Below are 22,863 nucleotides of genomic sequence, written 5' to 3' on the forward strand. Positions count from 1 at the left end.
GTAATTTTTTTTCTTGTCTTGCCTGGTTTGTAGAACCTGCAGAATAATGTTATATAATGTTATATAATGATATGCAGCAAGCTCATCCTATTCCTGACTTTATAAAAAAAAAATTTCTAATGTTTCCATCTTAGGTATAATTTTTATAGTTCTTGTCTGTAAAATACTCTCGTCAGAGTAAGAAGACTTTTTTTCTTGCAATCTAAATTTAATTTGAATTTTTTAAAATTTGAAATGGATATCAGACTTTGAAGTAATTTTTCAGTAATTAGCAAGTTCATACTACTTTCTCTATAAGTCAATTATATTAACATATTTATTAAGATTGAGTCATCCTTACACTCTGCAACAGTCCTCACTTGTCTTGATGTAGTATTGCTTCCCTATCTCTTGATTTGATAATATGGGCAGTCCGTGCTTTGCATGGTGCCCTGTTAATTGCTACTCATGCATATCAGAGCTGTGTATCAGAGCCTGGTCCTTGTTTTGCAAGATTATATAACATGCACATGTCTTATTTAGCCTGGCACTGTGCAAAACGAAAATTGCCTGTTTATATTCATATACTTTTTTTTGGTGTATCTGTCAGATTTGGATTAGAGAAAAATGAAGATCCTTTCCCTTTCCTATGCTCCAAAACTGTTTAAATACAAAAGCTGAATAGACTCCATAAAGCCATCTCCTTAGGAGTGATATACATTTCTGACAATCATTTCACTCTATTTTGGGCCTCTTCAGATCTTTTACTTCTTATTGAACCAACATTGGTGATTTATATTTTGCTAGAAAATTGTTCAGGTTACCTTGATTTTCAAATTCATAAATATAATGTATATAATGTTCTTTCATATTATTGATTCATTTTCTATAGTTACTGTCTTTCTCATTCCTAATATTGTTTAAATGGGTATTTCCTTTCCTCTTCTTTCTCTCTTTTTGTCAACCCTCCTAGAAGTTTATCAACTTCATAGATCTTTTCAAAGATTACATATTTTCATTTTTTTAATCCAAATTTATCTTTTCTAGGTCATTATGTTTTATCAATTCATTCTATTATTTTTGAATTTCGTTTCCTTCTCTAGCTTTTTGAGCTGAATAATCAGTTTGCTTATTTTCAATACAATTTTCTAAAAAAGTCATTCAAGACTATGATGTTATGAGAGTGTATTTAGCAAATCTCATGCATTTTGACATGGAATATTTTCAGTTTGATTCATTTTTAACTCTAAGTCAGTTTTTATCTTCTCTTTGGCCCAAGGGCAGTTAGAAGAATGAATGTTAACCTGTATAATTTCTACTTTTGATAGGTTGTCCGTTGAGACTTTCTTTTGTCCTAGAATGTGTACTTGACCTGAAATGACTATGAGCAAAGTCTAGTTTTCTCTTTTTAGCTCCCTCTTGAAAATAAAGCTCTCTTAATGCTCTTCTTTTCCTCCCACCATGTCCAAGCGAGGATCTCTCTCTAATTGTCAGTGCAGTCATTAAACTTTCCGTATTTTTTGAAAAATTATTGATATTGCAACCCTATGGATCATTAAGCCAGTGATATTTCAGGGCCTATTTGGATATATTCAAGTGAAGAACTAAGGTCGTTAACTTGCTCTGCAACCCAGACATATCTGTCATCTTTCCCTAATGGCACTGTATTTAGTGCCAACAGGACCCAATAGTATGTGCAGATTTCAAGGAAATCAATACTGGAATGATTCAGAATTTGTAAATTTAGTTCACAAATTCTTTAGAGAGAATGGTTGAATTTCACTGAAGGAGAAAGAAGGGAATGATTTGCTAGAAAAGAAAAGAAAGGCTTTCCAGAGAGAAGTAGAATAGTGAAAGGCCAATAATCATAATGAGTATATACATGTATGTGTGTTCTTCACTATTTACAAACCTTTTCGCATCCCCTACTTTATTTAAGCATTACAATAACCCTTTGAGAAGGTCTTTATTTTTTTTAAGATTTTATTTATTTATTTGAGCGAGAGGGAGGGAGAGCACAGAGAGAGAAGGAGAGGGGGAAGCAGGCTCCCCACTAAGCAGGGAGCCTGATGTGGGGCTCAATCTCAGGACCCAGAGATCATGACCTGAGTTGAAGGCAATTGCTTAACTGACTGAGCCACCCAGGTACCCAGAGAAGATCTTGATTATTGTGTCCCATTTTACTGTTTGAAACACTGTAGTTCCATGTATGGAATCGAGATCTTCTGCTTGAAGTTCTTTCACTGTATCATGCTAGGAATCAACCCTCTAGAGGCCTACAAAATATTTTGTCCACAATACAGCCCCCTGTGAGGATTAGGAGAAGGATTAGGGTCTGGCTATTTGGGTTTCCTCAAATGTGTAACCTCAGTGTTTGTCTCATTTGAGATCCCTGCAGCGAAGTTGAATGAGCTGCTCGAGAATTTTTATGTCACCGTTAAGAAGAGCGACGGCTCCGACTTCCTGGCCACCTCGCTCCATGCCATTCGCCGAGGCCTGGACCGCATCCTGAAGAATGCAGGTGTGGGCTTTTCCATCACGAGCAGCACCTTCAGTTCATCCACCAAGAAACTCAAGGAGAAGCTGTGGGTGCTGAGTAAGGCAGGCATGTCGGGTGCTCGTTCTCGCAATATTGTCTACTTCTCTCTTTCTGATGAGGAGGAGATGTGGCAGGCAGGGTGTCTAGGGGACGACAGCCCTATCACTCTCCTGTCCACTGTGGTCAAGTACAACAGCCAGTACCTGAATATGCGGACACTGCAGGAACATGCCGATCTGATGTATGGTGACATCGAGCTGCTCAAAGACCCCCAAAACCAGCCCTATTTTGCCCGGACAGACAGTGTCAAGCGGGAGAGCCGGAGTGGTTCCACTAGAGTATGTCATGGGAAAATCTACCATGAGCATTCCAGGGGACACAAACAGTGCCCTTACTGCCTTCTCTACAAGTACATGTACATCCACCGGCCACCCACCCAAATGGAGGCCAAGTCGCCTTTCTACCTTACGGCCAGGAAGGAGGCCACGGACATGGGCAGCGTATGGTATGAGGAGCAGAGGATGGGACTGCGGTCTCTCCGGGGAATCGTCCCAAACTTAGCCAAGAAGGTCAAGCTGGAAAACTGTGAGAACTTCACCTTTGTCTCATTTACTCAGGTGTCCAGGAGGCTTGGCTCCCACACTTGCTGTCAGTGAGTCTCCCCTGGGTCCAGGCCACTGCCCTGCTTACCCTGAGGGGCAAGAGCTCCCTCGGGCAACCAAGGCTGGAGCTCTGAGGTGGCAGGGAATGCCGGTGACTTCAAGGTCAGGCTAGTTTCTGTCAGTGTGACCTGCTATTTCTTTGACTTGGGGTTTATTTTTTACCTGAAAGTAGATGAGTCTGAAAAATTAGGGTATTTTATCCAAACGTGTGTCACCTTTGTTAAATTATAGAATCTAACACCATGTGTCATCATTACATACAACAAGAGTGAGAAAGTTCATTTTATCTAGTGCCTTTTTAGCACAGATTTTCTTAAAAAAAAAAAAAAAAAGGAAGAAAAAGAGACTGTTTAAGTAGTCATTAAAAAAAACTCCCAGTAGCCTAGTAGCTTTAGAATGTTATGAAGACTTTATATAGTTTGTTGACTCACACTCACAACAAGCAACTGGAAGGAGAGAGATAGACATGTTAGCTATTTCCAGGAGAAAAATTGCACTTGACACTCCCCTCTCTATTTTGCTGATGGATAACTTGGTTCCGCAGAGCAAGCAGCTCTGCTTGATGGAAGCTGGTGGGGCTGCACTCAGTAGTGCTGATAGTCCTGCTCTCAGCACCGGGAGCGACGTGATCTCTGCACCCACAGAGACCATTTTCGTTTTACGAAGAAAGATGAGCGCACCAGAAGATGTTTGGGAGGGCAAGGTTTCCAGTGAACTAGATGGTTTGTACCGTGAGGGAATTTCCAGTAGTGAAAAAGAAGTGGCTTGGAAGAGCGATCTGTGATCAAAATATGAAAACCTCCTGACGCAGAAGTGCCTATGTTTTATTTCTCAGCACCACGTGAAAGCTATTTTCATTTGAACATTTTTTTTTAATTTTAACAATCTCTTCTTCGTGTCATACAGTTATTGGTTAAGCATCTAGCACCAGATCTGTAAAACGGCGAAAGGTGATTTTCAGGCTTAACCAGGAAAATCCAACAAAGCAAGCTGCAAAGAAAACAAATCCCACAATGTGCTTTCTTAACGAACTTTGAAATATGTTGATCAGAGTATGACTTTCTCAGCCACCATAGATGTCATCCCTTTGGCTGGGCACCAGTGCTTGGGACATGATGATGTAGGCAGCCTCCCAGGTAAGCAGACTCAGCATTTAGGATATAGTTGTAAAAAGCAGAGCATGATGATAGGTTATCGATGCACTCAGGTAAACTGCAACCTGACCACATGTTATTGAAATGTTAGCAGAATTTTCTGATAACCACTCTGAATGAGAAGTGAAGAAAGGAGCCCAAAGAGTGCTAATCAGTAATAATAACGTCCAGGAATCTTTAGGTTGTATTTGAGGAAAGACTGCTACAACTTTATGTTCCTGTGTGTGCTTTCTAATCCAAAATTAAAATTCCAATCTAAACTCATGTTGCAGGAGGCCTAAAATCAGTCCTAGTTCTTTTTCAAAACATTATTTTAGTATTTAATTAATTGTTCTTCAAAATCATTCACCAGTCGTTGAAATATATAATCCTTCCTTTACCAGAAAAGACTCAGCCAATGCTGCCTTAAGGTTAAATGTTGTTCCCTTTTTGGTTAAACTGCACGTTTATAATTTTGCTTACCAGTAGATCTTTCCTGAATATGGATTAATTTTGGTATGTCTCCATGTGTATGTAAATAACAGGTAATATTTAATAATCAGTGTAATGATTTGATATTGTATACTATGCTACTGTGATTTCCGATAGTGGTTTTAGGATTTTGCTTAAAAAAGAGACACGAAGCATTAGGTTCAGTTTCCTTTAGTTTGCTAAACATCCAAAGGATATTTTGTGTTGTGGAAAGCAGATGGTCATTTTTCCTGTCAGTTCTGCACTGAAATAGAAATATAACCCATGTGGACTACTGGGCAGACAGAGCGTGCAGCCTAATTATATAAAACCTCCATTTTTATTTTAAATAGATTCAAGAGGAAACTGCCATTAGGAATCACTGGGATCTTTTCAGATTTTAACCTTCCCATAAGTAGCAATAACTGATCCAGAGGTTGTCATCCTTCTGTTGACAGGGGCTTTTCGTCAGCTGAATAATAACCACCCCCGCCTCACATTTGTTGCTTATCACTACTTGATGTGCTATAAATCCCCAGAATTCTGAGGTGAATGATTATAATAAAAAAAATCAGGAGGTGGAATCTTCAGTGATACCTGATAGAATGAAAGAACTGTAATCTCAGCATCCTAAATACCACGCATTTCATGCCTCCCCTGGGGAGTGGGAGCGAGAAAGAAGACGCATTTATCAGGTGCTACTCCGCACCACCCATTGGGCGAGGCACTGTGTTAGGTGTGTGTGTGTGCAACGCACACTTTACACATGGGGACGCCTGGTAACCCTGCTAACGTGGCAAAGCGCCACCTCAGCTACATGATCACGTCCGTCCTCAGAGGATCTGAGGCAGGACAGAGTAGCTAGTTGGGGTGGCCATTGGGCCCTGCCGGCCACCCGCCCGCCCGCCCGCTGGGGCACTCCATGCTCTTCCACTCTCCCCAGAGCCAGGAGAAAGGAGAATCTCCAGAGAAGGGAGAGGGGAGAGATTAAGGGCATTTACTCCACTTACCTTTGTTTATTTATTTCACTCAAAAGTGGGAACAACTGTCAGGAACTCACGAGCTCACTTAAGCACAAGTTGCCACTGGCTCCGCATCAGAAACCGTGGAGCTACAGGTATTTGGGGGGCGGGGGGGTGCTGTGCAGTGCTTTGGGGAGCTCTTGCCCAGGCACCTTCTGCATCTGCTCTGACAGGAGCCCTGCTGGCCTAGTTCCTCCTCTCCAGAACCCAGCAGTGTCCCCTGGGGAGTTTATTCCGGCAGAGGTGATGGGGGGTCAGCTTGGAAGGGTGTGAGCCCATTAAAGGTAAAGGTTAGTTTAACCCTGGCCTGGGCGCGTAGTAAGCACGCAATACATGTTGGCTATTTTAGCTACAACTCTTGGTAATAGTAATAATTAACATTATTCAACTAATCTGCATCACATCATTCTTATTTCTTCCATTGTGGAGATTCTCCCTCCTTTAAACTGTTAAACTTGAAGAGGAAACCAAACCCGATAACCTGGTCACAAGTCTGCCCATAAATTCTACCTCCAACACAGCCAAGCCCTGATACCTCAGCTGTAAGCAAAAACATGTGAAGAACGGAGATGCCTTAAGAGGCTTTATGAGAAAGCTTTTGCATTGTTTAGTGTGTCTGCAAAGGGGAGTATTTATGGAAGAACCTAACCAAAGTCTTGGAAGAAATGGTCTCCTTGGTTGTGTGGCATTTTCCAGCTCTCCTTGGATTATGTGCTGTATTAATAGCTTGCCCTGACTGATAAATGGTGTTTGAAGAAATGTGAAATTCTATTACTTGGATTTTTTATTTAAATTCGACCCGATTAAAAGCATCAAGCACTGCATCCCAGCATGTTCATTGACAGTCACTGGGAGAATCTGGACAAATTAACCTTCATGTGGAAGCTGAAGCCTCTTGCTCTACTAGAAAGAGAATCTGACCGGGAGCTCCTTCCCTACTCGGCAGTTCTGGGCTCAGTCTCGTCCATGATAAAATGGGATCATTGGAATGGATCATCTGCAACGTGAACGGTTGTATTACAATTCCTGAAGCCCATATAGTTAGGAAGCGGCAAAACTCAGAAGCAAAATTCCCAGTTCCTCAACATCATACGGTGAATCTCCTTAATTTTGAGAGCTCCTTACTACACTGGAACACTGTCTTTTGAAAAAATAGTTTTCTTGAATTTTCAGGTTTCACAACTTTTCAAATTATTTTTGTGCTGTCTCTAGGCAGCAAAATGTTGATTACTTTTCTCAGTTTAGGCTAATGATATAATTTTAATTAGTTAAGTAAACAGGATGTTTAAATATTGTGTTTATGAACATCCATCACTTCGTTGCTTTTACTGAAACCTGGGTTGCTAACCCCCCTTTGAGCTAGTAACCAGGTACCTTTAGGCATCAATAAATGCAAACAACAAAGACCTCAAAGTTACCTCATTTGCTCTACATGAGATCCAATTTTGTCTAAGTTAGGCCCCATGCACATTTAGAAACGGTTAACAGTCCTGAATAGAAGAATATATTAAAAGTTTCAAATTCACATATATCTTTAAATGTTTTTGCTTTGGGGTTGAATTTTTAATACTCCGTATTAAAAGAAAAACATTCAGTTGTTTAGTCAATGTTCTTAAAAATCTTTGTTGCTTTTCCCCCATATGAATTAATTACCTTCATAGAAATGTGAGTGGAGGGAGAGATTTGTGGTGACCTAAGGACACGTTCCTTTCCTGAGAAAAGAGGAGGCCATGTGGGGTGATTAACTTACCTCCGGGAATTCCTATGTATTCTGTGTCCATAAATCTGACATCACAGAATTTCCCAAAACTCCTTTGACAGAGGCTGCCCATCCTTCTGGCAAAGTCTGCCAATTATTACAATTTTACAGGCTTCTAGTTCTTCACAGTCCAAGAAATCCAGAGATGTTTCTCATGTTTAGTTGTTAATCAGAATCAGATTTCTATGTTCAATTATAGTGCTTTATTAATCTAATGCAACTGATATGGAAGTTAGTAATTTCAGGAAATATTTATTAAAGCCAAAAAAAGATCACTGGGTTATATTGGATGCATATTGCTTCCATTACTGTTAAAAGCAATTAGCTAGATCCTTCCCCCACAATGAGATGAGAATGAGTTCCTAAGTGTTTTATGGTCAAAATAATTGATTGATTAATTTGCATTTAACTGTAGTTATTGTTACAGTTCAAAAAAGTTTCTAGAAGGTTCACATTTGACCAACACTGTGGTAAGTGCTTTCTCACAGTTGCCTCATATTCTCACCTAATCTCACAACAACTCCGCAAGGTAGGTCTAATTATTTCCATGTTACTTATCAAGAAACCAAGGCTCAGAGAAGTTAAGTAAATTTCCCGAAATCTCACCGAGCTTATAAGTGGGAGAACTTAAGTTTGAACCCAGGTCTTCTGACTCCCAATCCAGTGCTCCGTTCATGAGGCAAAATCTTTCAGGGGCACAGAGGGTCCATTTATCACAAAAGTTAAAAAAAAAACAATTTCTGTTTGGGAAATACTTCATTTCTTAAGTCATATGGTGGCACACCTTATATGTTCTCTCTTACTAATTGATTGGTCACTTGGTATGATGGAAAGCCTGATGGTTTTCTGTGAACATTCTACGTATTGAAAACTTTCTGTCTTTATCCAATAAATAACCTGTATTACTTATTATCTACCCTAATGGGCAGACGGTCACACCACAATTTATTCTAATAAAAGTCAAGTAGTTTACTAACTGCACCTGTTTCAACATTCGTATCATTGCTAAAATGTCACAATGATATGCTCATGTGTTTTACTTCTGCTTTTTAATTTTGATGTCAAGGGACTTTTGTAATCTTTAGGCTAAAGCACTCTCATAGCAAAATATACTTACCGTAGTCATGTGTTGTGTTTTCTATTCCTCTTTCCTTTATCAGGGGATGTTTATTTTCTGCTTTGAGACTTAAAAAACAATAGGTTATAAGTAACTCTGAGATCATGGAGTCAAATTCCCTCATTTTACCAATAAGGAAATTGAAGCCCAGAGATATTTAAGGGGCCATCCAAGGTTAACAAGACAGGAAGTAGATTCAGGACTAAAATTAATCCAGAACTCTTTCCTCTATACCATAGCTGGGGAGATTTGGATTTTTAAAAACTAATTATTGAATTGCATTTGGCAGAATGACATCTGGCTAGCAGGAGTCCCCATTGAACTCCCAACTTCCTAAAGAAACACTCATAAAAATCCCAAAGAAGGCTAAGTCTCAGTTCTAGAATCTAGAAGGAATTGGTGCAAGTGATGAGGCATGCAGTAGTGGATTGAGGCAAAGTCCTCCAGGTTGTAGCTCACTATTTTCTCTGGCTTCATGTCATGACATGGACATGCTGAGAAATAAAAAATGTGAAAGATACTTAATAACATATTTTCTTCACCAACCGTGTCTGCCTGCTTACTCTGGATCAGATCTCCTGAGCCAGAGAAATAATGGACTGATCCTACCTCCTAACCAGGTGGCAGACCATGAAGATTCTCTATCCCACCCTCTCTGCCTTCTCCCTGCACCTTCTCTTCATTCAGCCCAAGACTCCCAAAACCTTGGGCTAAAATGTGAGCAGAAAGCCAAAAGATCTATTAGAGGCATGGTGCATTCTGTGAAAAATGTCCTGTAGGTGAGGACAGACACAGCTAAGTAGCAGGATATGCAAATACTGTGATTTTTCACGTATGATATTGGTTCAGGGATCCAGAAAACAATAGGAAGGACTAGGAAGACACTTCAGTAGAAAAGCATTAACCTTGAAATTGGACTTGGAAATATGTGCACCTCCTTAGCCACCATGCCATCCGTATACCCACAAAAGAGAGTTGACAAACGCACGTGGACAGATAGCACAGCCAGGGGCAAATAGTGGATCTAGGAAGAGAGGACCATAGTTGAGGATGAGTATAGAGAAAAAAAAAAAAAAAGCAAAAAAGGGCATATAAAAAAATGAACCAAGGAAAATAAACAGCTTCCAAGAGCATTTGTAAATGAAAGCAGTCTACTATGAGAAACAAGAAAATGGTACTATTCTTCTGGTTGTAACTGAAAGAACAGAAGAATTGCTTCCGTGAAGCAATAGTTATCTAAGAATGGAAGTGGATTTAGAGAAAAAGGTGCTAGAATAAAATGAAAAAGAAGAGAGATCAGAAAGAAGAATTGCAAGGAAGCTAGAAGCACAACAGATTACAAAATCCACAGTGAAGCTGAAAAGAACACTACTGAGCTTAGAAACCCTGAAATCAGTAATGTGAAGGCCAGAGCCAGACTTGAGATTTTCTTCCTCATGTTCTTTCAAAAGAAATGGATGAAAGCAATGGGGAAAGGTAATGGATTTGGAAGACAGAGCATTAGCTAACATTCCTGAGGTTTGCTTTCCTGTTGGAAACACTTTATTGAAAAAAAAAAAAAAAAAAATATATATATATATATATATATATATATATCATCAGACTATAAAAATGAAATCTTTCCTGAACAGAATGAAAGTCTATGTTTTTAGGATGAAAAGACTCACTGCATTCCAGCTCTACCCACCTACCCCCCCCCCAAAAAAGGGGGAAAAGAGACTTGTACCCAAGCATTTCCTGACAAAAATTTTAACTACCAAGGATATAGAATGAAAAAATGCTGTGGGCATCTAGTCAGAAAGTTAACACGTTGCCTATCAGAAAACAAAAGAGCTTTCTGGCTTCAGCCTTCTGCTCTATAGCACCAAATGCCAGGAAACAATAGGGAATTTTAAGGGGAAACATTGTGGAATTCTGGAATTTGATCCATGTTAAGATACAAAAGGATTTTTAGTTATGACAAGCATTCAGGAAATAAACCATCTACGATATTATTCTAACAAATTGTACTGTAACCTACAATGTTTTTTTTAAAAAAAGCAATTTTTACTTAATATAATCTCAAGGGACTCTGGGGGTATTACACACCAGATCATTTACCCACTAGATGAAGGATATGGGGGCTTTTAAATAGGTAGGATGGCTGGAAGGCACGTATCTAAATGTGCCCATCCTCACATGAATGGGCTTCCCTAACGCAAGAAAATGTACCTGAAAATAATTGCCGTATCACAGCATCGTGTTCCTTCATTTTTATCACTGAAGTAATGCATCGTCATGACCGTATAAATAAAGAATTCAGATACATCCCTTACAAATAAAATTTAAATTGCCCGCAGGTTCCTCTGCTCCCACTCAGAACACAAGGCGGAGAGGTTCCCTTGCTGTCAAGCGAGCCCAGGCAAGGGATCTGGGAGCCTGGCCTGGAGCTTGTTGGGGTCATCCCACCTGCTGTCCCCGCTCCTCCTCAGAACTAATAACATGTGCCAAACTAGAAAACCATGGAATCTCCATGATCCTTGTTTTAGAAAGAGAACCAGGGAAAACAGACCTTGTTTTAGAATATCAAAAAAAGTTCAGTCTCAACAGCAGGAAGCTGGCCTGGGGCAGTGACAGTGCTTTCCTTAGCTGTACTCGAAGTTTTAAATTCTGATATTAAGGGAATTGAAGCAGCGAAAACAAAAACAAGAACAAAAACCCCAACAAACCTAATTAATTACTTCTGGAGTCTCCTGTCAGCGTTATAACTGAAGCTGGGTCGTTTTGTTTGGTTTCTCATTTGCTTGCCCTGGAGGGACTTGAAAAGACCCAGGAATGTTGAGTATCACTGGCCTTAATGCTATACTTCATGGCACTATAAAGGTTTATCTGTGCTCCGAGTTTCTTTGCGATTTAAACTCTCAATTTTCGACACAACCAGCATGTTTGCTTTAAATTCAGCAATAGAAGAGTTAACAGGTTGCTTTGCGTTCGCTTCGTTTTTCATTCTGAAGCACAGCAAACCTCTTCCAGATGGAGAGAGTCTCTTCTGGATGGGTTCCCAGGGTAACCTTTTTTTCCAGGGTCCCCTATTGCTTGGCCGTGAATGACAAAAGTCTGTTCACTGTAACTATTTAGATGAGAAACGCGATGCTTTTATTTAAAATTTTAAATATTTTCTGTGTGGCTATATGTTCCAAATGATGGCAACAAAGCTGTGTCCTAATGTTGTCACTGTTCTGGGTATGTTGGGGTTTGTTTGGTTTTTTGTTTTGTTTTGTTTTGTTTTGGTGTAGAGGAGGGTATCTATCATTCCCTAACACTGGAAACATCACTCTGAATAATATAAGAAATGATAAGTAACTTGAACGATTTTAATGTACCATTTTCAACTTTTTCTTTCTCCCCCCACTGATGCCTGTGCGTGTACACACGTGCACATGTGCAGGTGGGGGCATATGTGTGGGAAAGCACATGTGGCATCTGTATTCTGTCGTAGTGTCAGAGGTGGAAGGGATTTTCTTGTTCATCTAGTCCAGCTCTCTAGTTGATAGTCTATTAGAGTCTGTTGACGATTTGCAAGGTTCTGGGTTTTGGGGGCTTTTTTTTTTTTTTTTTTTTTTTTTTTTTAGTTGTTGTTTGGTTTATGTATGTGCAGCTTGACTGTTTAACCCAGATTTTTGGAAATAAAAAAAATTAATGTATATTTTGTCTGTTTTATTAAAATAACTTAGTTATTTAAACTTAATCAGCAGTATGTATGGTTTCTGAATTTTTTCTTTTCAAGATTTTATTTATTTGAGATAGAGCGAGAAAAAGAGTGTGTGTGTGCACAAGGTGGGGCGTGAGAGGCGCAGAGGAAGAGGGAGAAGCAAGCTCCCCGCTGAGCAGGGAGCCCTACTGGGAGCTCCATCCCAGGACCCTGAGATCATGACCTGAGCTGAGGGCAGATGCTTAACCGACTGAGCCACCCAGGCGGCCTCTGAATGTTTTTTATTTTCATATCACATTCCTGGAAGTGATGTTCTCCTTTGTAGTTTACAACATAAGAACATTTTGAGCAGTGCTTTGCTCATATACTACACTCCTGAGCTGATGCTCTGAGTGAAATTGTTCTGGCTGCCCCTCCCTCTGGTTCTCCAGCTTGGATTTCTTCACTGGGCGGCTGGGAGCCCATTTGGGAAGCCCTTGTAGGTGACTGTATGTTGTCCATGGTATACATGCCCCTAACTAATGTTTCTCTGCTCTCTAAATTATCATTTTTGGTTTTGGAAGAGTATATTTAATCCTGAAAACCTTTAAAATAGACATTTACGGCTCTACATCATTGCTAAAAAAAAAAGAACATTCTGAAAAAGCTTTCCAAATGGGTATAATGGCCATAATGGTGAAAAGATGAGATGTTTCATTGGGAATTATTGACCCTCGGGCAGACTGGCTGTCGTCTCATTGTCCCACTTAGAGCAGTGCTTTTTAAATTTTAAACTTCTGGACCAGTTTAAAAATTTAACAGAAGATATTGACCATTTTCTTAGGAAAATGCATATATGGACGCAGCATTTTATACACAGAAACCCAGGCTTAAATACTCTTGCATTCAGTTTTATTTTTTAGGAGCTTTTTTGCGATCTAGTCTGAAAGACTGAAGGATTTGCTTCAGCATAATCCAGAGGCGGGTAGTGTCAACGCAAATGTAGATGATACACAAATTGGCTTAGAGTAGGTCACTGTTGGAGCAAGGGGTACATGAGGGTTTGTTATACTCTCCTCTGTTCTTTTGTACGTGCTTGAAATTTCCTATAAGGAAGAGTTTAAAACATCAACAAGTGCCTGGAAATCCTACCACCCTTCTCACGGACCCCATAGAATCACAGAATCTTCCAGCTGAGAGGAAGGACCCGAGAAGAGATTAGAGTAAGGATGCTGGCAAAACCAGGTAAGACACCCACACAACACCTTGGGGTCGATTTTCAGGCCAGAATGCTGGGTTGGAGAAGGACTGGCAAGAATTGGTGACATTTGAATTGTTACTAGTAACACTACCTCATTTGCACCTGCCAGATGGGACATATTTCTGTTCTCTCCCTTTACTGCAGAAAGTAGATCTGTGGAAATCTTGAGGGGCCTGATTCCGGCAGCTGCAAGAGAGCTGTAGTCATGAGGTACAGATGGAGACATGACCCAGTCCCGCTGAGGGTGCTGGGAAGGTTGCACACCCAGCCTGGAGGTCCAGGGGTCCGGGGTACCACATGGCTCTCTAGGCCTCAAGGACAAACACGCCCAGGGGTTGCCATGGAAACAATGTGCTACCAAGACCTTGAAAGGACCAAAGAAAGTGCAGGCGAGCACCAGCAAGGGATGTGGAGTGTGGGCAAATGTGCCAGTGGCCTGGGCTGCCCTCACTCTCACTTAGGTGCCAAGACATTAGTTTCCAGTGCCTAGAGGAGGGTCTCCGTGACCAGTATGCTTGGCTCATTCAACTTGTTTCATCTCTTTTTTTCTTGCCTTCTCCCAGATTACGACCTGGAGCCCCAGAAGGTGTACAATCCCGTCTTCCTTCCCCAATGCATTTTCTTTTCCTTTTCTTCCTTTCTGTTGCCCTATATCAGTTCTCCCCCTGCCTAGGAGCATTTTCACTACCGTTTTTTGCTGGTAAGACACTAGGGACAGCCACGAAAGATATTAAACAAGATATATTTCAGCAATAAACAAGATTCTTGTATTTCTCACGGGATCCCAAAGAAATAATGATGAGAAATAAAAATTCCTGCTGGAGTATTTACAATGTACTCAGCTGTTGAAATGTTCAAAATGCAATCAAGGAAGTAATTTAGCACATTTCTAATACATTTAACTATGGCCATGATGTTGAAGAGTTTGGCCAAATTTTAAAAACCCAGTGAATCCTTCAAGATGTTATTAAGGAATCTCACCCTCACAATAACAAGTGCACTTGTGATAGTTAGTAGTGAATATTGTAGTTGTGGTTTGTTGTTATTGTCTGTCCCAAAGATCATGACCCAGAATTGAAAGGATGCAGTGTGACCTCCCCCTAGGCAGGGAACAGTATGATCCAGATGTTTCCTTTTGCACTGTATTCTCAGGACATGTGTCGACTATGTTTGGTTTGGTTCCCTGTCACGTATTTCTCTCGCTTGCTCACGTCACTCATGATTTCTCGCTGTAACTCTCCAGCCAGAGCACTGTTCCCCAAGGGTTCGCCATTCATTTACTTCTTCCACAATTGCTGTGATAGCTGAGTCCACTTGGTCTGTTATTTATTTGATATTTTCTTTAAATTGATTCATTTATTTTTTACTGGAATTTATTTTAAAGCAAATAATAGTAGTAACTTTTAAAAAAATATATTGTATTTATTTATTCATGAGAGACAGAGAGAGAGGCAGAGACACAGGCAGAGGGAGAAGCAGGCTCCATGCAGGGAGCCTAAGCGGGACTCGATCCCTGGACTCCAGGACCACGCCCTGGGCCAAAGGCAGGTGCTAAACTGCTGAGCCACCCAGGGATCCCCTAGTAGCTTTCTTTTAAGCAGAGTTTCTCAAACATATTGGGTTCAAATTCCAGCTCTGCTTCTTACTAGTTCTGTGACTTTCCGCAAGTTATTTGACCTCTCTGGGCCTCAATTTCTTCATTTTTAAGGGAGGGACAACAATATCTTATCTTATAAGGTTGTGGTGAGGATTAAGTAAGAACATTAACACATATGAAACACTTAGAACAATGCCTGGTACACAGTAACCGTCAAAAACTAAGGAACAGATATGTTTATTGTGTATAACATAAAGGCTCTATTACATGAAATAAACATAGAACTATTGCAATTTAAGACGTTTGCCCATATAAACTCCAAGAATCATCTCTATCACCATCAGTGACACAATAACCACACTTTAGAAAAGAGCTTGACCACTGCCCCCACCCCCCATCCTTTCTGAGATTATCTTCTTATTGGCTTCCATGAGAATTTAAGGTGTCCCAGTCTTCTGGTTTTTCCGTCATGTCTTTAGATTCTTTGCTGAGCTCCTCATCCCTTGACCCTCTCATTCATACTGATTCAATCTTATATACTTTCTTCGGGCAATTTCATCCACTCCCATGGACTTAGCATAAGGAGACCTGCATTATCTAAACCTTTCTCAACTGGGGTCCTTCCTCTGAACCACAGAATGCAGAAAATGACTCAAGTACCTAACTAGTACTCTACCAGTACTCAAATACATAACTAGGGCTTTGTTCTATATGTACAAGAGCTAAAATCATTGCTCAGAAACAAGTTCTGGATGCAGGGTAGAGATGTGAATTCATCCCAGACAATAGAGGCCTTAGGGCATTAAGGCTTACTTCTCTAGTGGAGCTCCAGTTGAGAAAGGCTCCCCAACCCCAAGTCCCCACCCTATATATTTTTTTAAGATTATTTTTTTATTCATGAGAGACACACAGAGAGAGGCAGAGACACAAGAGAGGGAGAAGCAGGCTCCCTGTGGGGAGCGCAATGAAGGACCTCATCCCAGGACCCCGGAGTCATGACCTGAGCCAAAGGCAGCCACTCAACCACTGAGCCACCCAGGAGCCCCCCTTAACCCTATATTTCTTCCTAAGGAAATGGCACCCGTATCCACCTTGTTGTGCAAGCCAGAAACTGTACAGTTATTCTGGAACCTCGCTCTGTCCTCTCCCCAATCCTCTGTCATCCTCCATAATCATTTTCCACTAGTGGATAATTCTCTCTAGCTTAATATCCTTTGACTCTCTTCCCTTCCATTCTCCTCACCGCCAGCACCTTGGGCAGTCCATACCACTTTGCCCCATGATTGTTTAAAAGCAACCTGTAGTCTCCTTGTTCTCACCAGTCTACCCACCACTGCTTCTTGGGAAAATCTCACTAAATATAAATCTTATTCCGTCTTAATCCCTCTGCTGGCTCTCCAAAGCCTTTCTGATAAGCTCCAAACCCTCCACATGCATTGCTGGTCATTCTGTTATACCGTCCGCTCCCTCCCTGTCATTCCTCTCCCTGCTCACCTTCTGCTCGGGGTAACCTCCCCCTTTTACCCACTCCCCTGCCATCACCCCCTTCTTCTGCAAAATTCTTACTTCTCAGTCTTTATCTGGCATGTTGTACCTGTGAGCTCCTCCTCTGAGGGGCAGTCAGTCCTCTCGGTTCTGCTGTCTCAGAAGTTGGCAACGTTGAGCAGAACCTCCACGCAGATGAGAGTCCCCCTGCGCCGTCTCCTGTTCTAGGGAGCCAAGTGTACTCGGGGGGAGCAGCTGTGAGCATTTGACTCACAAAATGGTTAAACTTGGAGAAGATCAGTTTTCAAATGAAGGTCTGCGCCTCTGGAGAAGGAGGGCAGCGCCCCGGTTTGTGGCGGCTCGGAGCCTGTACTTTTGCTGTTGGATGATGTCCTAAGATAAGTTGAATTAATAGCTCAGTTATGAGAAATGACGGGCTGGCACAGTCTCTTGTTTTCTTAGCAGAGCTGTGGCTGCCAGCTTTGCTGTATTCGCTAGTCTTGCAAGGCTCTGAGTCTCCTGGGAGCTCCCAGTAGTAATCACATCTGTGGCATGGATGTTTCCAAAAGGCTGCATTGGAGAGTCAGCCAAAGATGTATAGCAGCTAAATTACTTTTCTAAAAAAATTTATTTATTTGATTTGAAGGAGACAGAGCATGAGCAGAGGGAGAGGGAGAGGGAGAAGCAGACTCCCCGCTGAGCAGGGAGCCCAACGCAGGGCTGGATCCCAGGACTCCGAGATCTTGACCCGAGCTGAAGGCAGACGCTCAACTGACTGAGCCCCTCAGGTGCCCCTGAATTACTTTTTTTTAAAAATATATTTTATTTATTTTATTTAGAGAGTGAGTGTGAGGGGAAGGGGCAGGGGGGAGAGGGACAGAGTCTCAAGCAGACTCGGTGCTTGGTGCAGAGCCCAACATGGGCCCCATCTCATGACCCTAAGATCATGACCCCGAGAAGATCACGACCCTGAGATCACAACCCTGAGATCACAACTGAAACAGAAACCAAGAGTCAGACGCCTAACTGTGCCACCCAGGCATCTCAGCTAAATTACTTGTGATCAAAGAATTTTTAACCGGACACTCATGGCAGGGCTGCAGGGAGTCTAGGAACCGCCCCCCTCCCAAAATGATAGGTTTTTTGTATATGTTCATGTGTACATTTCACTTGCAGAGAGGGTCCACCGCTGAGGACTGAGATACAGTTGTTCCCTTTGGATGAATTTACCCATCCATTAAAATCCTTGAACACGGTGGAGGGGGGCATCTGGGTGGCACAGTTGGTTGAGCACCCAACTCTTGGTTTCGGCTCAGGTCATAATCACAGGATTGTGAGGTCCAGTCCCATAGTGGGCTCCGCACTCAGCAGGGAGTCTGCTTGAGATTCTGTCTCCCTCTATCCCTGCCCCCAGCTCGCTCGCTCGCTCTCTCTCAAATAAATAAATATTTAAAATAAAATAAAATATTCGAACACTTGTCATGATATATCAGGCACTGTCCTAAGGACTAGGGATTATGGGGGAAAAAAACACCCACATAAAAGCATCTGCCCCTGTGACCCTTATATCCTAGTAGGATAAGGCAGGCAACAAATTGAGGAAGTAAGTTACATTCTATTTTATAAGGTGCCAAGAGCCACAGAGAAGAATTAAGCCAGGTTGCACTGGGGAGAGAGAGGTTAAGAAGGCATCATTGAAAAGATGACACTTAAAGACTGGAGCTGTTGAGGGAGCCAGCCACGTGGGCATAAGGGAGCAGGGCATGCCAGGTAGAAGGCACAGCAAGTGCAATGGCCCTGAAGTCCCAGAGGCATCCACAGGACTCTCTCTTCAGAGTTGCTTTTGCTTGACATTAAGGCAGACAGGAGGGTCTAAGAATACATCATCACCTTCCAGAAGAGTGGAAAGGCTGAGCGTCTCAGGTCAAACCAGTTTTTGTTTGATGGCCCAGGCTAGTTTGCCTCACCGAAGATGCACAGAACAAGGATATTGCTCTGGATCAGGGACGGACCTTCATTATCATTCAGCCCTGCCAGCCCTCCTATGGGATAGACACATATATACGTTTGGTTCAAATTCCAATTGTCATTTTGATCATTGGCCATTTTCAATAGATGGCCTCTCAGAAGAAGTACTTAATAACTCCAAGGGGGAAAGTGAGAGTACATTAAGATTCAAGAGGAAGACTTCACCTTGTTTTCAGCTAAATTCTTTTTGTTCCAACAGCTAGACTCATTTGACAATATTTTGTATATTTGTAATTCATTGTAAAGATTTTGACTTTTAGTGAAATGGAAACTCATCAGAGAAGAAACATTTCATGATCCTACTTATATTTCTGGAAATTTTATTGTGGTAAAATATACATAAAATCAACCATTTTCAACATTTTTAAGTGTCAGAGTTTAGTAACATTAAGTACATTCACATTGTTGTGCAACCGTCACAGCTATCCACTTCCAGAACTTTGTCATTCTCTGTTCTGTAACTCTGTACCCATCAGACAAGAACTCATCGTTTCCCCCTCCCTCCCAGCCCCTGGTAGCCACCGTTTTGCTTTCTGTGTCTATGAATTTGATACTCTAGGTACCTTATATTAGTGGAATCATACATTTGTCCTTTTGTGTCTGGCTTATTTCACTTAGCTTAATAGCTTCAAGGTTCATCTATGCAGTAGCATGTACCAGACTTTCATTCTTTTTAAAGGTCACATAATATCCCATTATATGTATATATATATGACACATTTTTTTCCTTTAAAAAAAATTTTTTTATTGGAGTTCAATTTGCCAACATATAGCATAACACCCAGTGCTCATCCTGCCAAGTGTCTCCCTCAGTGCCCCAGTCACCCCAACCCCTCGCCCACCTCCCCTTCCACTACCCCTTGTTCATTTCCCAGAGTTAGGAGTCTCATGTTTTGTCACCTCACTGATATTTTCACTCATTTTCTCTCCTTTCCCTTTATTCCCCTTACTAATTTTTATATTCCCCAAATGAATGAGACTATATAATGTTTGTCCTTTTCCAATTGACTTATTTCACTCAGCATAATACCCTCCAGGTCCATCCACATCAAAGCAAATGGTGGGTATTTGACATATTTTGTTTATCCGTTCACTCACTGATGAACATTTGGGTAGTTTCCACCTTTTTTTTATGGTGAAAAATTTTATATTTAGATTTATAGCCGGCTGGACTCCGTTTAGATGATTCCAATTTTGTTGGCAATACCCAAAGCATCATAGTCAAAAGCCAGTCGAACATATGCTTTCTTCTCTCCATCAGGCCTAATCAAGGTGTTGACCCCATAGAGCTTCTTCACAGCCTGTTTGATCTGGTGCTTATTGGCCTTGACATCCACAATGAACACAAGTGTGTTGTTGTCTTCTATTTTCTTCGTGGCTGACTCAGTAGTCAGGGGGAACTTGATGATGGCAGAGTGATCAAGCTTGTTTCTCCTGGGGGCGCCTTCGAGGATATTTGGGCTGGGAGACGCAGGGTCTTGGGTCGTCGGAATGTAGGTGACGTACGTATGGATCTTTTTTTTGTGACTGCACGCCTTTCAGCACCACTTTCTTAGCTTTCAAAGCCTTTGCTTTGGCTTTGGCTTTGGGAGGGGCAGGGGCTTCCTTCTTCACCTTCGGTGCCATCTTCATGAAAGGGAGTTTCCATCTTTTTTAGCTGCTGTGAATGATGCTGCTATGAACATGGGTGTACAAACATCTGTTTGGGTCCCTGCTTTCAGTTCTTTGGGGTATATGCCCAGAAGAGGAATTGCTTAGCAAATGGTAATTCTGTATTTGATTTTTTGAAGTACCGCTTATACTGTTTTCCGTGGCAGCTGCAGTATTTTACGTTCCTACCAAGAGTGCACAAGGGTTCCAGTTTCTCCACATCCTCACCAATCCTTGCTTTTTTGATAGTAGCCATCCTAATGGGTGTGGCTGTGGGTTTTGATTTGTATTTCCCTAATGAGTGATGCTGAGCATCTTTTCATGTGCCGCACTTAACATTTTACAAGCATCACTCTGGCTGCTGTACTGAATGTTCTTAGCTATGGGGTGAGGTGGAAGGCAGGAGGCAAATGTGGAAAGAGGAAGACCAGTTAGAAGGCTATTGCACTTGTCTAGGTAAATCACAATGGCAGCTTGGAACAAGGTGATGGCAGTGGAACTGGTAAGAAATCATGGGATTCTGGGTAGATTCCAGGTGAGAGCTGTTGAGATTCCAAGAGGAGTGTGAAAAGGAGTCTAGAATGACTCCTATATTTGTGGCTGTGCAAATGGCTATTTACTGAGATGGGGGACACTGGGGGAAGAGTATGTGGGGTAGATGAGGTGTCAAGAGACTGATTTGGGGCATGTTAAGTTTGGATGCCTATTAGACTTTCAAGTGGAGATGTCATGTTGACAATGGATATGAGAGTTTGGAGACCAAGGGTATTTCAATTATCTGTTGCTGCTAATAAAATACCCTAAAACATAGAAATTTGAAACAGCAACAATATATTATTTTTTTAACAATTCTGTGGGTTGACTGTGCTACGCTGGACAGTTCTGCTCTATGTGGCATCAGTTGGGGTCAGTCACTCGGCTGCTTCAGCTGGTGGCAGGCCAGAGCAGGACTGTCCTGTGATTTCACTGACTGCCTGCACCTCAGGTCTACCATGTGGCCTCTCTGTGTGGTTAGCTTGCAGCATAGCATGGTGGTCACAGGGAACAGACTTCTTATCCAGTGGCTGGCTTCTCCAGGGAGGATTAGAGCAGAAGCTGTCAAGACCCTTTTTTTTTCTTTTTAAAAAATTTTAGTAAGCATACAGTGCAATATTGGTTTCTGGAGTACAACCATCAGGCCTCTTAAAGAATAGGTCCAAACTGACATACCGTCTCTTCTACTATATCCTGTTTGTCAAAACAAGTCACTGGGCCGGCTCATGTGCAAGGGGAGAGGAAACAGATGCTACCTTTGATGAGAACAGTGGCCTGTGCCTACGGGGATGGGAGGAATCAGTGGCCGTCATCTTTGGAGACTAAACACCACAAAGGGAGAGGTCAGGGCTGGTGATAGAAGTTTGAAAGTAATCAGAAGATAATCACTGTTTAAGCCATGGTACTGGGTAGGATTACCCACCCAGGCAATGAATGACTCTAGGTGGTAGGAAAGAGATGGAAACGCTGATCTCCAGGGTAGTCCAACATTTTGCACTTGGAAGGAGGTGAAGCCAGCCAATGAGACTGAGAATAAACAACTAATAAGTAGTTGGAAAACACAGGGGAGTGAGGTGTGGCTGAAGACAGAATGCAGTTAGCATTTTTAAGAATGAGGGTGTGATCAGTTGTGGAAAATGCTGCTGAGAGTTCAAGTGAGACTGGGGAAGAAGGCTGACAACTGGATTTGACCAGGTGGACGAGGGTTGGCTCATCCTGAGGAGGCTGTTGATGTCCTCGGGGTAACAGCTGAGAGGGGATGAAGACTGAGAAGTAGGACTCAAGGTCGTTGGGGACTTGGAATCCCAGACATACTGTCAAGGACACTGGCATGGCATGACTTTTTTAAGGTCGGGCAGGGACATGCATTTTTAAGAAGTGAATTTAAGTTTTCACTTAAATTCCAGTTAACACAGTGTAATATTAGTCCCAGGTGTGCAGTGTAGTGATTCAGCCCCTCCACACACCCATCACCTGGTGCTCATCACGATGGGTGCTCTCCTTGATCCCCATTACCTGTTTCACCTTCTTTCGGGTGATTAGTAGTTTGTCCTCTGTAGTTAAGAGTCTGTTTCTTGGTTTTAAGAAGTGAATTTTAATTTTTTTTAAGAAGTGAATTTTTAAATTAAGTTAAAACAATATTCTGGAGTTCTAACAACGAATGAGCCTAGAGCCCAGGCGTGAAGCCCTGAGCTGCTTCCTCCTAAGGCAGAAGACGCCAGAAGGCCCCAAGAGAAAGCCAGGTATCAACAATGCAGGGAGGGAGACAAAGGTGGGACTGAGGAAAAGATGGAAGGCAGAGACCTATTTTGGTGGTTGAAACAAATTCCAGAGCTCACGGTAGGGTGATTGGGAAGGGACATGGCGTGGATGGGTTGAGGTCCGCAGGTGCCGGGCAGGCAACTAAGTGCAGGGGAGGGAGGGCACAGGTGACTAACTGTGGTGACACGGAAGACT

The 22,863-nt window shown here is 41.9% G+C and overlaps 1 protein-coding gene across 3 annotated transcripts in view; it reads left to right on the forward strand.

The window, feature by feature from the left end:
* KIAA1958 (KIAA1958 ortholog) overlaps positions 1–12,418 on the forward strand; it is a 161,646-nt gene extending 149,228 nt beyond the window's left edge. For 2 of the 3 annotated variants that reach the window (XR_012038488.1, XM_072842368.1), the window contains one exon: positions 2,368–12,418. Coding sequence is in view for 1 of the 3 variants with exons in the window: in XM_072842368.1 (XP_072698469.1) it covers positions 2,368–3,174 (807 nt within the window). In the remaining 2 variants the exon portion in view is untranslated. The remainder of the gene's footprint in view (positions 1–2,367) is intronic. The other variant, XR_012038489.1, reaches the window with a different exon arrangement.
* Positions 12,419–22,863: the final 10,445 nt, after the last annotated feature.

Source organism: Canis lupus, chromosome 10, assembly GCF_048164855.1.
Source record: "Canis lupus baileyi chromosome 10, mCanLup2.hap1, whole genome shotgun sequence".
Taxonomy (NCBI): Eukaryota; Metazoa; Chordata; class Mammalia; order Carnivora; family Canidae; genus Canis; species Canis lupus.